This window comes from Colossoma macropomum, unplaced genomic scaffold (genome assembly GCF_904425465.1).
Source record: "Colossoma macropomum unplaced genomic scaffold, Colossoma_macropomum, whole genome shotgun sequence".
NCBI lineage: Eukaryota > Metazoa > Chordata > Actinopteri > Characiformes > Serrasalmidae > Colossoma > Colossoma macropomum.
The window spans coordinates 35498726-35514124 of record NW_023494802.1 but is presented as its reverse complement, the minus strand read 5'-3'; the positions used below and the strand labels follow the sequence as shown (position 1 = coordinate 35514124).

The 15399-nt window shown below is 37.7% G+C and overlaps 3 protein-coding genes across 3 annotated transcripts; all 3 read right to left on the bottom strand.

Annotated features, from left to right (window-relative positions):
- Nucleotides 1-7309: 7309 nt before the first annotated feature.
- Nucleotides 7310-7902, bottom strand: LOC118822292 (claudin-4-like). Its single transcript, XM_036591249.1, has one exon. It carries the CDS (start codon nt 7871-7873, stop codon nt 7310-7312), a length of 564 nt encoding a protein of 187 aa, XP_036447142.1. The 5' UTR covers nt 7874-7902.
- Nucleotides 7903-8533: 631 nt separating this feature from the next.
- Nucleotides 8534-9097, bottom strand: LOC118822896 (claudin-4-like). The gene has a single exon (XM_036592224.1). The coding sequence runs from the start codon at nt 9095-9097 to the stop codon at nt 8534-8536; it is 564 nt and encodes a 187-aa protein (XP_036448117.1).
- A 4427-nt stretch (nt 9098-13524) lies between these two features.
- Nucleotides 13525-14067, bottom strand: LOC118822895 (claudin-4-like). The gene has a single exon (XM_036592223.1). It carries the CDS (start codon nt 14065-14067, stop codon nt 13525-13527), a length of 543 nt encoding a protein of 180 aa, XP_036448116.1.
- Between the last annotated feature and the right edge of the window lie 1332 nt (nt 14068-15399).

The following is a 15399-nucleotide window of genomic DNA, read 5'->3' as shown; positions in this document are numbered from 1 at the left end:
AAAGCGATAATGTTCACCACTAACATAATAATCATACTATGAGTTTATGGTTAATAGCACCCTATACATACTTCACTGTGAGTCACAGCAGTAGCTTTGTTGACCCTCTGATTGGAAAGCATCCCAAAATATGCAAAGAAGGATAAATAACAGCAAAATATGGCATTTGAGAGATAACTGTTGTGATACTTAGCATCTCATCTTTATTAATTGGACATATTGGTTAGGCCTGAAACACAGGCTGCTTATTCAAAGACATATGTATTTAGAATAAATGTTACTTGATAATGTATGTATATTGTCTGATTTATTTGAGAATACACAAAAAAGAGATATCTGTAACTAGTCAAGTATTAATCATAAGTCTAAATGAGTTTGTAATATGTAAAAATGATTACTTTACAGGGATGGACACATAGTATTAATTAATAACAATAAATCAGGAGAGTAATGAATAGATTATTAACAAGATCACTAAACATTAGCTAGTTCTTATGTTACTTTTCATGTGAGTAAACACACTGATCAGTTTGTTAGCAGTGTAATAAACAGAAGTTAATACACAGTTAATTAGATAATAAATTAAGGATTAATATGAACTCATAACAAAACCGCTGGTTAACGGTGTAGTCCATTTTAATTACTAAGTACTTGATCAGGTAACTAAGTAATAACTAATGCTTAATGAACAGTTAATATTACATAACTAATGAGTATTTCTTTGCTTATCAACATATAACTATCAATGAACTTGGAAGTCTTAATCTAAAGTGTTACCTTCACTTTTATTGAATGACCCTCCAGCAGCGTCATTTTTCGGTACTTGAGTTGCAGTGTTAGAACCTACAGTCTCTCAGCTCCTCCTGAGAAAGAAACAAGCACAACCACCTCAGACACAGAGAGGTCAGTAGCTAATGTGATCAGTGTGATCGAGTGAGGACTGTATCAACAGAACAGCTTTCAGAATAATCAACACTGCATGAACAGCGCTTAACCAAGCTCTTAAATAACGCTCTTACTTTTCTGATAAATCTGATATATGACCATATATGCACTTATATCATAAAAGGTTATTAATTTTAAACATATATGTAGTGTAGCTATATGTAAGTCTCAAATATTGGACGGGTGGGTGAAACACATACATGCATAAAATGTGGATCATATATATATACTGTATGTGTGATAAATGTCTGATACACCGAAATATTTTTTAAATCAAACAAATCAGAATGAAATACAAAAATAATTTATAACATGAAGCTAACATATACAATAACACAGTGATATATTCCATCCATGTAGGAATGATGTTTTCTGTCATATATTTTTAAACAGACGTGAAAGCCAGCACAAACTGCCTTTATTATGGCGTCATCATTTAGACCCCGCCCCTTCACTACTGGCGGGAACTATATATCGGAGATTCCAATCCTGATTTACTTCACCACTGCTGCAAATCATCTGTTCAGAAGGTCAGCTGTTTATATTTTTTAATCCTGTTTTTAATATTAAAATACTATATAACAGTTGTGTAATGAATAATATTTGTATAATAATATAATATCTGTATTTAAATCGTGCTGAGAGACTCAGTGACGCTCATACTGGATCATTCGAGCCGCTCCAGCAGAATAATTTGAAATTTTGAACCTCGGGATTCGAACGTGACAGGCGACGTCATATAGACTGATGGTATCAATGATGCTAACATATTCGGTTTTGAACTGACGGCGCAGTTAAAATATGTTTAACTTCACTGGACATTAAAAACTGATATTTTCTGTGAATATAATCATTGGTAAGACTAATGTGAGGATTTACAGATGTGTAAACAGGCTGATTCATCTGTTTATTCACATCATTCAACTGACTTGACAGTGTAATCTTACTACAGCTGTTTTTTATTACAATGATATTCATTCTTTTTAATCTATATAATCTATAGTCTCTCACACTCTGTCTCTCTTTCTCTCTCTCTCTCAGTTTCTGTCTGTCTATCTCACTCTAAGTCTCTGTCTGTCTATGTGTCTCTCTTTCCCCTGTCCCTCTCTCTGTGTCTCTTTCTATGTCTCTCAATCTTTCACAACATTTTTATTGTGAAAACACTGTGGTTTGGTTTCTCAGTCACATAAATATTAGTCCAGGACTACATTTTCAGTTCAACAGAGAATCTCCTTTCATAATGCTGTGTAGTCCAGGATTAGGCTTAATTCCTGTCCAGAAAACTGACCATAGACTTGTTTAAACATCAAAGGTTTCCTCTTTATCTCCCAAAACAGTGTCTTCACCTGAGCTGCACAGAGAGAGATATGAAGGAGAGGAGAGCCAGATCTATGGAGACTCTGAGAGAGAGCACACTGGCAGAAATGAAGATGTACAGTCAGTGTGGGCTTTGACCGAGGAGGAGAGGGCGGAGCTTCAATATCTCCGCCACAAGCACAGGAAGACCCTCATGAAGACCTCCAGGGCTGAGAAGACGGAGCGGCGGGAGGAAGTGAGGGATGAGGATATAATGAAGAGGCTGGATGCAGAGATGATGAGAGAGAAGCTCCTACGCTTCGAGAGCCACAATCTTCATGCCAAAGTGAGGTTGCGTCCAAAAAAGGCCAGAACCCCTCTGTTCTACCTCACTAGAGACATAGTGAGGAACATTGGGCAGAAGAAGAACAGAAGAGTGAACTGGAAGCCCAGCTTAGAACCCAAAAACAGAAGAAGAGGGCGGAGCGACAGTTCACCAGGGAAAGAGTGAGAAGAGCAAAACCACAGTGTGGAGGAGATGATGATACATTCGAGGAGACGGAGAGCTGGAAGGTGAGTACAGATTTTGTACATTTACTACACCAATGCTGTACCTGCACACATTGGTCCTTTTATCAGGTACATATGCTCTTTAGTGTTCAGTGTATTGGCCACTTTCTACTCTGTCCATCCTATGGGCTACCATAAGACCACCGCTGACCAGGTGTCATTTGGGTGGGGGAACCATTCTCACAGTACTGACACCAACATGGTAGTGTCATTCTAGTGTGTTGTGCTCCTCAATGTCACTGTTAGGTTGAGGATAGTCCGTCAATCAAAAATATCCAGCTAACAGTGGTCCTGCGGTCAGAAACTGGCCACTATTAAAGAGAACATATGACTAAAACAAATGTGCATAGAAGTAGAGCTATAGTCTCTAGAGGTGTTCCAACAATACAGGTGTGTCTTACAAAATGCCCAGTTAGTATATATACTTTGCTGTTTATGTACAATAATCAAAATTCCCACCAGTTGACCAGTGATTTGACCATTTGATTAAACAATGGACCACATTTTTAGAATTTTGTTTATTCACTCTCAGAAAAAATGTCACTGGTATTTTTCCACTGGGAAAAACATACTTACGGTACACGATTGAACTTTAAAACCACTGTTGTACCTTTGAGGATACATTTACATTGTTTGTACCTTGGTGAATGAAAAATGTACCTGCACAGAACCTTTATTTCTAACAGTGTACTTTATATTATTTGTACCTCTCCCCTCTATAAGCAAAACTGGTCAGGCCACAGTGGTGGTCAGATATTGAGCTACTGCACACTTAATGATGAACTGACTGAAGTTATCAGTTAACATGATTAAAGTAATTTCCATTTGAATTCCAGACTGAAACACTGAGCTCTAGGAGAGAGAATAAGCTTTTGCTAGAAAGAGCAAGACTGCAAGACCAGCTGAAGACTGAGAGAGATAGAAGCTGAGAGAGAGAAGAGTGAAAGAGACCTGCAACATGGAGAAAAGAGGCAGAAAAAGAGAGAGAAAGAGAGCGTTTGGGAAAAACAGAAGGAGATTGAACAAAAGTTCCTAGAAAGACAGAGAAAGATGAACATGGAGTTTGTAGACAGAGAGCAGGAGTGGAAGAGAGAGAGAAGTAATGAAAACAACACAAAAGAAGGCAAAAAGAGATGGAGAAGAGACTGAATGAGATGCAGAAAAAACTGAAGAACTGAGAAAGGAAGAGGAAAAACTGAAAGAGACGAAGAAGAAAGGCCTCAGAAAAGCTGTCCGTGGTTGGATGGACAGGTTCATGAACGCGTTTAGAAGCTTCAGAACAGCGTGAGAGGTGATGAGACTTGTATCAGAATCACTAACTCAGCCTGATCTCCACAAAGAATTCATTTAAAAATACAGTAATAGAATCAGCTCAGACAACAAAGCAGATCCAGAGTTTCTGGTGCTAACACTGAAATACTGACGTATGATTTTTTTTTCTTTTAGAGGTCCAGAGACAGATTCAGTGGATAAGAGCATGTTTCTCCCACCATTCCACCACCGTGGCCTCTCCAGACAACTCACCTGTGTTTCAGAGGGATTGGCCAAGCTCTTCTACACCTGACACTTAAACATCCTGTGCTGATTTGCCTTCTTTAAATCTCCAGCCCCCCTTAATGAAATAAAAAAAAAAAAACAGTAATATGTATCATTATGCTGTATATACTGTAAACTCTTAAAATATAAGTCAGCTCAACTTAAAAGTACAGTTATGGGGTTCAAACTCACAACTTCCTGGTGAGGGTGAATACATACACTCTTTAAAAAAAATGGTTCTTTAAGGGGTCTTTAGTAAAAACAATGGCTCCATACAGAACCATGAACACTCATTAATCAATTTGCATGCTTATAAAGTTGTTTGTATGGTCAAATCGTTCTTCAGATTGATGAACATTGTGTTGTATTTAGTTCTATATAGCATCAAAACTTCTTTTTCTGTTGTTACAAAATGATAGCAGAACCTATATGGCACTCAAAAAGGTTGTACATGGAACCATATAGAAACATTTTAAATTGTTCTCTGATATCTGCATAGACGGTACATTACTTTGGTTGGGGTGTAAAATGCAGGCCCATTTACAGCCCAGTGATTCGGCCCTAGAATGAAAAAAAAATGTTTTCTCTTTTTTGGTGGTCTCATGAATATTTAGATGAGCTCTGCTCTGATTGGCTGGTTTGCAATGAGGCACTGTGATGGCTCACACAGCAGCAGGAAGGAAGACAAAATAAACCTCTGTGTAAATAAGCTAGGACGTCATACTATTTACTTAGCTATGCTAGTTACTTGCTTTCGATCTCAAAAACAACATGAAGTAAATTATGAAGCTGTTACTCACTTTGAAACTTAGTTTAAGATGATCTGGCTTCAACCTCAAAAAGCATGGCATGGCTTCTGCAGGCTGCTGTTGGGGTTATGATGCTAATAAAGTTGGAACTGTACCCCCCTTCAGTCTCTGCTCGATATTGTGCAAGGTTTGAGAAACTGTCCGGATTGAAATAAGAGCAAACTAACAATGCTGAACTAAAGTTGTCCAGGATCTTGTTGAAGCTGTGGGAGCTGAAGTTGGATCCCTATTCACCAGTTTGTTTTGCAACTTTTCCGTTGCTATTGTGTAAAAGTTCAGGATTTTGGATTTGGCCTGTTTTACTGCCCTCTTTTGCAAATGCAGGGTTTGCATTTGAAGGAGAGACAACAGTGTTTGAGGTTCATGGTATGTCAGTTCCATGTTTCGAACTGTTATTATTCAAAAATGCTAATGTAAACACAGTTTTCCTTTCTATGGCACTTTTAAATGTCCTTTAGCAATCGAGAAGAACTGTAAATGAAATTAAAGTGGGCATACTGAAGGTAAAACCTACAGGCCAGAGTGAATCTCTGGTGGAAGTGATTTGTCTACACTGCCATCTGCTGGCATGAAGAGTGAGGGTGTTATTTAAAAACTTGGTTAAAAACTGTGTAGTGTAGAGTTGATTATGCAGACCTCAGTCAATGACACAGATGACATTAGCTAACTTTTCACATTTCTGTTTGTTTTTTTTTTTCTGTTGGAAGTTATTCTATCTTCTGATAAACGACAGTAACACAGATGGCTGAATCCAAGATCAACAGCCTTTGCAGTGTACTCAAGAGGTCAAACTTGAAGTAAAAACAACTTTACCTTAGTTTCAATGGCTACTTAGCTGATGATGAGCAGATCAAAAATGGGTCTGTTCCTCAATTAGGAGGAACAAAGGAACAAAGTTTGGCATACAGATGGGAAGTACCTTGACATCCAGGCCTCCCCAAAGGGTCAGTACTGGAGACTGGGACAAACGGAAACGAACTGGACAAACTGTGCCCCCACCAGGTTTAAACCCCTCCTCCTGAACAAGTGACGGTTACTCATTGCCCTGTGGTTTAAACATTTATTTATATGTTATGAAGTCTTAATAAAACATAAAATTGACAAATATCATGATATTTTAGAAATGTCATTTTGTGTGTGTGTGTGTGTGTGCGTGCGTGTGTGTGTGTGTGTGTGTGTGTGTGTGTTTGTGTGTTTGCTTCCTAACAGACTGAGTAGAGTTTGTTGGTAGCAGTTGTATTCTGAAATATGTTATCTTGTCCTCAAATATTCCACACATAATATTGAACTGTTTCACATTTTCTATTTTATTAAACTATATGATTTGGCTGCATAATCATACAGACAGCATATTTATTCTGTGTTTATTTATTTATACAATATTAAATTAAAATTATATATATATATATATATATATATTATATATATATATATATATAAATTTTTGTTTATTAAAATATACATTGTCCCTGTCCAAAAAGTGAAAATAATGATTTTCTGACTGAAAATAAGTTAATACATCCTCTACAGGGAAAACATTTAACAATGGCATTTTTCAGCAAATTTTATTGCACAATTTCTATTTATCTGTTTATCTGCTTACATACAGTAATTCAAGCATAAAACTAGGTTAAAAAAGACCACATAGAACACATAGAGCTACATTTATCATATTGCAATCTAATGAGGTATGTCAATATTTAAACACAAGAACATATATACAAATATCATACATATTCAGAATATGACTCAGAAATTAAATTTGTTCCTTATTACAATGGCATTTTCTTCTTTCCATTGTGTCACTAAAATTCTTATGTGTTGGCAAATTTTTTAGCAATATGCTCCAACAACAACTAATATGGTGATTATTAAGAAAAAAGGAGGGGCTGTTAATAAATGTTCTGTGTGAAAACATACCTGTATTATATTTTTTTAGCATATTTAACATTTTTATGTTTATATATATATATATATATATATATATATATATATATATATATATTATATATATATATATATATATATATATAAACATAAAAATGTTAAATATGCTAAAATGTAAAAAGCTACTTTAAGCATTTGAAACAGTGGCCTTTCTGTCATATCATTTAGTAAAGTGTTGAGCAGAGCAGCCCATTTTTTATGGGCTTTTACTTCTTCTTCTGTGTGATGCAGTGGCAGCATAGCAGGCCTCCCCCAAGAATGAGGAGAGCAGCAGCTGTAACGCCAATGTAGAGTGCTGCTCCAAGTTCTCTGCGCTGCGATGATGGGGCTATCATGGGATTGTAGAAGTCCTGGATGATGGTGTTGGTTGACCAGGACACAGGGATGAGCATCAGGATACCAGCAATAATGAAGAAGACCCCAGAGATTATTATGACTCCCATCTTTGATGCCTTGCCCTTTATGCAGGTGGTGCACTTTAGGCTCATAATGGACAGTGCCAAAGCCAGCAGAGCTGTGATGATGGACATGACAGTCATGGCTCGGGCTGCCTGCAGGTCTGAAGACAGAGCCAGTATGGAGTCGTAGACCTTACACTGCATCAGTCCAGAGCTCTGTACAACACAGCTCATCCAGAGGCCTTCCCAGATGAACGGGGCTGTGAATATGTTAGCTCCAATAAAAGCTGTGACTCTCCACATAGGCAGAACACAGGTGACAACAGCTAAGATCCATCCTATCATACACAGGACAATGCCCACAATCTTCATTCCTTTTGAGTGGTGTCTGCTTTTGGATGTTCTGGCTCTGAAAATGCAAAAGGCAACCTAAGTAAGCTCATTTGTTCAATCCAGTGCAGAAATAATAAGCAACAAGCAGTGACCATATTATTTTTCAGAGATTTTGAACACTCTGTAAAGTTTCCCTGACAGAATACAAAAAAAATTGTTCAGAGTGGAGAACTTTGAAAGGCATTTTGAGTTTGAGAATTTTGAGCATTATGTACATTTCAGTACAGTGATGTAAAACATTCTCTTGAATAATTTACATCAAATGACGTGTCATAATATGCGAGGGACAACACACATAAATGACCCGTATAGACCTACCTATAAGCAAATAGAAAAAAACAATTGTCCTAATACGCTATGAAGTACTTATACGAATCCTCTATAAATCCCTGTAATATGCTACAGATCTTTTTCATAAAGAAATAAATTAAACTTAAATTATATACATTATCTTGTAAAGATTATCTGAGATTACTTCTTCTTCAGCATTAATATAAGTAGTGTGTATCAAAGTATTGTGATCCATGGTGATCCCTTTACTCTTGATTCATAAATTGAGGTGGAGGTTATTGAAAGAGAGCTTAAAGCTTAGCTTGCTATTATGAAAAGGTTGAGCAGATGGGCCCATTTTCAGGGGTTTTACCTTCTCCTCCATGAAATGTAGGTGCAGCATAGCATGACTCCTCCAGTGATGAGCAGAGCAGAAGCAGCAAAGCCCATGCTAAGTGACACTTCAGGATCTGTGTGTGGAGTTGAGGACATGCGGGGATCCCGGATTGTGGTGTTTCTTGTCCAGGACACAGAGATGAGCACTAGGCAACCAGAAATAATGAAGTAGACCCCAGAGACCATCATAAGTTTTGCCTTTAATGCTTTGTCCTTAATGCAGTTGGTGCACTTTGCACCCATAAAGGAGAGCGTCAAAGGCAGCAAAGCCGTGATGATGGCAATAACAGTCATGTCTCGGGCTGTCTGCAGGTCTGAAGGTAGAGCCTCCATGGAGTCGTAGGCCGTACACTGCCTTTGTCCAGTGCTCTTCGTAACACAGCTCATCCAGAGGCCCTCCCAGATGATTTGGGCTCTGCCAGTACCAGCTTCAGTCACAGCTGAGACCTTCCACATAGGCAGAACACAGGCAACAACAGCAATGATCCATCCTATCAGAGCCAGAGCAATGGCCACAATCTCCTTTATTCTTGACATGGTGTCTGCCTGTAGATGCTTTGACCCTGAAAATGGACAAAAGCTGAAAAATCAGGAATCAACCGCAAGTAACTTTTCTCTTATCAGATGATTAGAATCTGCACTATGTATAATAAACAAATCTCCCTTTTATGCTACAGTGCAGAAATGAGGCGGAGAGAAACAAACTGTCTGTCATTGGTCTGTTGGGACCAGCACAGTTTGTGGTATGGTGAAGAACTTCCTCTTCACAGAACCCTATAGGAAACCACTTCTTGTCAAAAATGACCATGCATTAGCTGCCCTTAAAGCTTTCTGAAAATGTCAAGCACTCCAAAAAGGCAGAGATAGCAAAACACATAATGTAAACTTTACATAAAATGAGATGACTGTCATATTAGCAAGCCATATGCCAAATAAGGTAAAATGCAGACACAACATGCCTTTGTAAAAAGACACATGCATTGTTGATTATCTGTTCAAATTTTTATCAAATTTACTTTCAGGAAAGAATATTAATTACTAAAGTCAGCAAGATGCAAAATACATCGTTAGTCAAATACAAAAAAACATTCTTGATTGTAGTCATTGCTGATCGTATCATTGGTCAGTGCTGTGGTGATGAATCTGTAATGATTGAGATAAAAGGTAGAGTGCAAACACAGCTGTAAAAGAAGCTAGTAAACACACTCCCTGTATTCTGTTTGAAGATATATCTCATATTGGTGCTTGCAATGCAAGCAGACCCATGCACTTACCCTTTTTTTTTTTACCTTTCTAGTGCACTTCATTTTTTAGTGACTCTATAGCCTGTTTTCCACTGTAGTGTTGTAACATTACCATGGCTGCATTCTGCCCTTCTGGGTGAGTGTACAGTTGCAGTTTCTCTTTCCATTTGTTGTGCTACTAAACCAGTACTAGATAAGAGAAGTACTAAAGAAAAGGTCAGCATCTCATTATGTCAGTCCGAGTCTCATGTGTTCATTAAGTTATAGAAACACACTCTGGTACCAGTGCTAGAGGGGCAGTAAAGGTCTCCTCCTCACTGATCCAATTGGTGGACAACCAGCACGCCTCAATATGACTGACATTGCTTAGCAGGTGAAAGAGTGATCTTTTGATTCCTTTATACCCTGAAGGTCCAGTGTGGGTTTTATGTGGGAAGTATGCATTTTGGTTTTGCCCACACAAATCCCAAGATGGGCCATTGTTTACAAGCTGAAAGAGAATACTCAGAATTTTGCACATGAAATTCACAATATTACTGAAGAAAATACACGTGACCGGCTGGCAATTTGGTCCTGTTAAATTACAGCATGTGAGGAGTTGGGTTAAGTCTGACCCCGATCCCTCCCTTTTGGAAGCTCTTTCCTAGCATTCGATATAATGTATGCTTGACGTACAAACAGTTTAGGCATTAAGACTCACATCATTAGCTGGTTATTCAATATGTTTACTCATCTCATGTCCTAAAGTTCAAACTGTTGGCTTGTATTCATTATTGAAAAGACAGATGTTAGCTTTGTGACTGATAAATTCAGCCCAAAAACACTGAAGACTTTTCACCAGCAGAGCAGACTGGAAGTGGAATACTGATAATGAATATATTTCAGGAGTTAAATTCTGCTTTTAAAAAGTAAGTAGCTAGTACCACAATTAAGAGATGATTACATTAAAGAATCTTTGTAAAAGTAAATTCTGCTAGAGCTGGTGGCATATATATATATATATATATATATATATATATATATATATCTTGACTTGTCGATTGGTTTTGCAGTCGTTGTTGTTTTAGTAGACCAAATGAAACAGCACCAAGTCTTGGCTACATATTGCGCCTTATTCGCACTGGCTTAGTTTTGCCACAGGAGACCTGGTAATGTAATTTGTAGGGATTTCGGGCAGATTCATACAGGAGAAAGTATCTGGGTAATTTCCCCAAATTAACATTAACTTACCTCAGAGATAGCCAGGATGTGCACTTCAGCGTAAAGGCTAGAGTTAAATGGTCCCAAACAGACATGGGATCTAAAGGTGTCCTACAGGAAAGTAGTGATTTCTAAGAGTAACTATTAAGCCAGTTCTCATTAGAAAGCAAAACTATTAGGCTTTTTGATCCTAACGGTTCTAATGATCTTTCTTCAGCACTGCTGTGCCAAGCGCTCCTTTTAGCCTCATCTCCCTATTGCAGAGATGCTGATGTCTATTATTAGGATTTGTTATTACATTACCATGAGGACGATTCGAACAGGACTACTATCACTGAAGGCGCTCTGAGTTTGACAACTTAAAGAAGGTAACTCGCTCCGGAGTTTTTACTTAGCAGACCTATAAAAACTACAGATATATATAGATTTGAATATTTATCCACATTGAATTGCTTTGCATGAACAAGCTGATTACTTGGTGGTAAAAGTGTTATTTTGCTGCATTTACATCTTAGAGAGATGCGAGAACCACAGACTCTGAACAGATGAAACACACTGGTTTTGTTCTTGAAACACTCTGTGTTTGTTGTTGACTTTCCTTTTTTAACAAAACATGATGTTGCTTCACTACTCAGGCCAGAAATAGTAAAGATGTTTAATGGGTTCAGACGTGGCAAGTGCAAATGATGAGGAGAAAAGATAAGTTACTGATGCTGTTTTTTTTCAAAAACCAAGGGAAGTCATTTAGCCACTGTGGGTTAAAGCAATAGATGTGCTAATGCATAAGCTAATAAATGAGCTGTAGAGCTAACAGTGAAACGTTAGAGGTGGGGCAGTTATTGTCCTCTACACAAGGTATCTTATTTTGGGCTCAGTGGACAATGTGCCATGTGCTGGTTTGTCAGTGTAACATTAAGATCAGAGGAATATCTTTCCTAAAATCAGAGAAATGTGCATATTAAAAGCAGAGGGCACACAATTTATCTCTGTAAATAAACTTCCTTTTCACAGAACTTTGAGAAGGAATAGTTTAAAGTTCTGTGAAAAGGAAGTTTATTTACAGAGATAAATCGTGTGCCCTCTGCTTTTAATATGCACATTTCTCTGATTCAGATCAAAGACAGTCACTGCTTTTTTTTTGTTAGTTTGTTATACATTGGATTGTGAAGATGAGTCTTGCTAAATCTCCCAACTTAAATTCTTTCAAAAGCTCGATGGAGAGACCAGCCAGCTTTTGAAAGAATTTAAGTTGGCAGATCCACACAATCCAATGTATCCATACAAACATATGTAAAATGAGAAAATTGACAAAGTTGAACTGAATGCTCAGTGAGGTGAAATGCAAATATGATGACCCTCAAAAATATATACATCTTGCAAAAAACATGTATCCATAACCCATCATACAAAACAAGCTGATCAATTTCAAAGGTCAAAGTTGAAACTTGAATTCTTATGAAAAACTTGCAGCTCACAAGACATCAACTCTGAAAACAATGCTTATTACAAAACAGGGGTGACCAGGTTGGCCAAACTTTTGTGTGTGTGTGTGTGTGAATGTGTGTGTAAATCTCATACAGCACTGTGTATATATGTATAAGATATGCAAGAATTGAGGCGCCCTTGGTCAAATGTCATGTTTTGTTGATTTTCTAAGTGAAAATAAGTGAACACATTCTGTACAGAGAACACACTTCAGCACATTTTAATGCACAATCACTGTTTATTTGTGGAATTTAACATAGTGGGAAACAAATGTAAAAAATATTATGTGGCCTGTGCAAAAGTTATGGCACATTAAATATTTTATGTTTTCTTCCAATGTTTTAAACTCTGTTTTAAACAAATAAATAGAAATAGTACAGTAAAATTGGCAGAAAAATGCCATGTTTAAGTGTGTTCTCAACAGAAGCTGTGTTCACTTATTTTCACTTAGAAAATTTACAGAACATGTCATTTAACCAGGGGGTGTTCAAACTCTTGTGTGTTTGCATATACAGTCATATGCAAAGGATTATGTGCGTAAGTACACTGTATGTAAGTGTAAGTACACTGTATGTATCTGCACAGACACTCGAGATTTCTTTAATTGTTTGACATTTTCTATATTTCTAATTATTTTTGCTGATTTCTTTACGGCCAAATTGTCTGATGGATTCCTCACAAAAGACACATAAAAATGGTGATAATAATATTATGAAGTGTATAATTTTGGCAAAATGACAGTAAAAGCATTTCAGGGTAATTATTTGAACCAGATATTTTTACAAAAATAGTCTCTGTATTAAGACTTACTTCTGTAAGATAAATGTTTCAAACAGCATATTCTTAACATGTTTGCCCTTAAAACTCCAAAAGCACACAGCAAATGTAGCACAATGCAAATGTAGCATGGCCTTTTATTTCAGAGTCTTCTCTGAGTCATCTTCACTTCCCTTGGGATCATACAAATCTTTTTTTTTAAGCATCTTAAATATAGACCTTCTTGCCATAGCCGTTGGTGGAGCGTGGAGATGAGCATTATCTGGAGCTTTTATGTTGTGGAGAACAGACGAAGGAACGAAAACCTCCTCCAATGATGAGCAGAGCGGCAGCTGCAAAGCCAATGTAGAGGGATTCTCCAAGCTCTCTGCGCTGAGCCCAGTGAAGTAAAGGATTGTAGAAGTCCTGCATGATGGTGTAGCTTGTCCAGGACACAGGGATGAGCAGAATGATGCCAGCAATAAGGAAGAGGATCCCAGAGATGCAGTTGGTCCGCTTTACACTCACAATGGAGATTATCAAAGCCAGCAGAGCCGTGACGATGGAGATGACAGTCATGGCTCGGGCTGCCTGCAGGTCTGAAGACAGAGCCAGCATGGAGTCATAGACCTTACACTGCATCTGTCCAGAGCTCTGCACAACACAGCTCATCCAGATTCCCTCCCTGATGATCTGTGATGTGACGATGTTAGAGCCAGTAAAAGCTGTGACTCTCCACTTCGGCAGAGCACAGGTGACAATAGCTAAGATCCATCCTATCAGAGCCTGGACGATGCCCACAATCTCCTTTCCTACTGCCATGATGTCTCTTTGTGAGTTTTCGGGTCCTGATGATGAATAAGGGCCAGGAAGTTAGAAACCAGTTGCAAGTGAGATTTTTCTTTTTTCTTTTTACCAGACCATCACCTACACTCTTTGCTATGTGGTGTGGTCATACTGAGACCTCCCTTTTATATTCCAGTGCAGAAATGAGGTGGAGAGAAACAAGCAGTAACACAACCATATTAGGAGCATATTAGGAGTTTTTTTTATTTTAATCTGTAAATGAACTGTCTCTTCTCAGAACCCTACAGGAAACCACTGCTTGTCAAAATGCCCACACATGAGCTCGTCTCATCATCAGACTTTTTGACAGCATGTTGTTGGCACAAACAGTGCAACGTGATGCTAAAATGGTAAGCTAGTTTGGTGATAAATGAAGTGGAGTACAAATACAACACTGCAGAGTATAAACCATTTAATATTGTAATACATAATTTATTATGTCTACTATTATACATTTGTAAATAAAGATGAGTCTGTAATGAGTGTCCATTACTGTATCACTAAATTAAGAACACATACGAAATCAAATACTAAAGAATCTCTCTGGCCCTGTTCACAGCTGGAAAGTCCGATCATAAGTGGACAGTGCTTAGTAAGGTGTGAACAGAGTCCGATGCATCTCAGAGATGCATTGAGATCAGATCACTCAAACCACCTTTGGAGGTGGTCAGGAATGCATATGATCGAGTAACATTTGTAGTGTGAATGCTATGACGGACCCCCCTAATCAACGATACGAGGACAACATTGTACTTTCTTTATTTGTATAAATATAGAATAAAAGTCAAAACAACAAACTTGAGTCAGTCTTGTGTAAATGATGAAAGGAACTGTTTTCTTAAAGAACAGATGCAAACTAATTGTGTTTTGCTTTTTAACACTGTAATTTTCACACACATAAGCAAAAGTAAAAGGAAAATAAGATCTGAAAACATCCTCAAGTGTTTCTGACTATTCATCCACTGTGAGAAGACAACTCAGCACTATGAGTCTGAAAGGATGTGTAGCCATCAGGAGGCCTGCACTGAGAAAAGAAAATAGACACCAAAGGAGAACATTCCCCAGTTTCCAGATCGACAAAGAAGCTTTTGGTGTTCTTAAAACAATAAACTGACCTCCCAAGTTGTAATAATAGAGTTGGACCGTCTGTGGCTCAAGAGGGACTCTGTTCAGGAGCTATTATATAGCATTATATAATAACCCAATATTATGTTATTCTACTCTGTACAAGGATTGATGTAAAATAAAATATATTCTGTTGTTTTAATAATCAACAGTAGGGGGCAGCATGACCATATCAGTCCACTC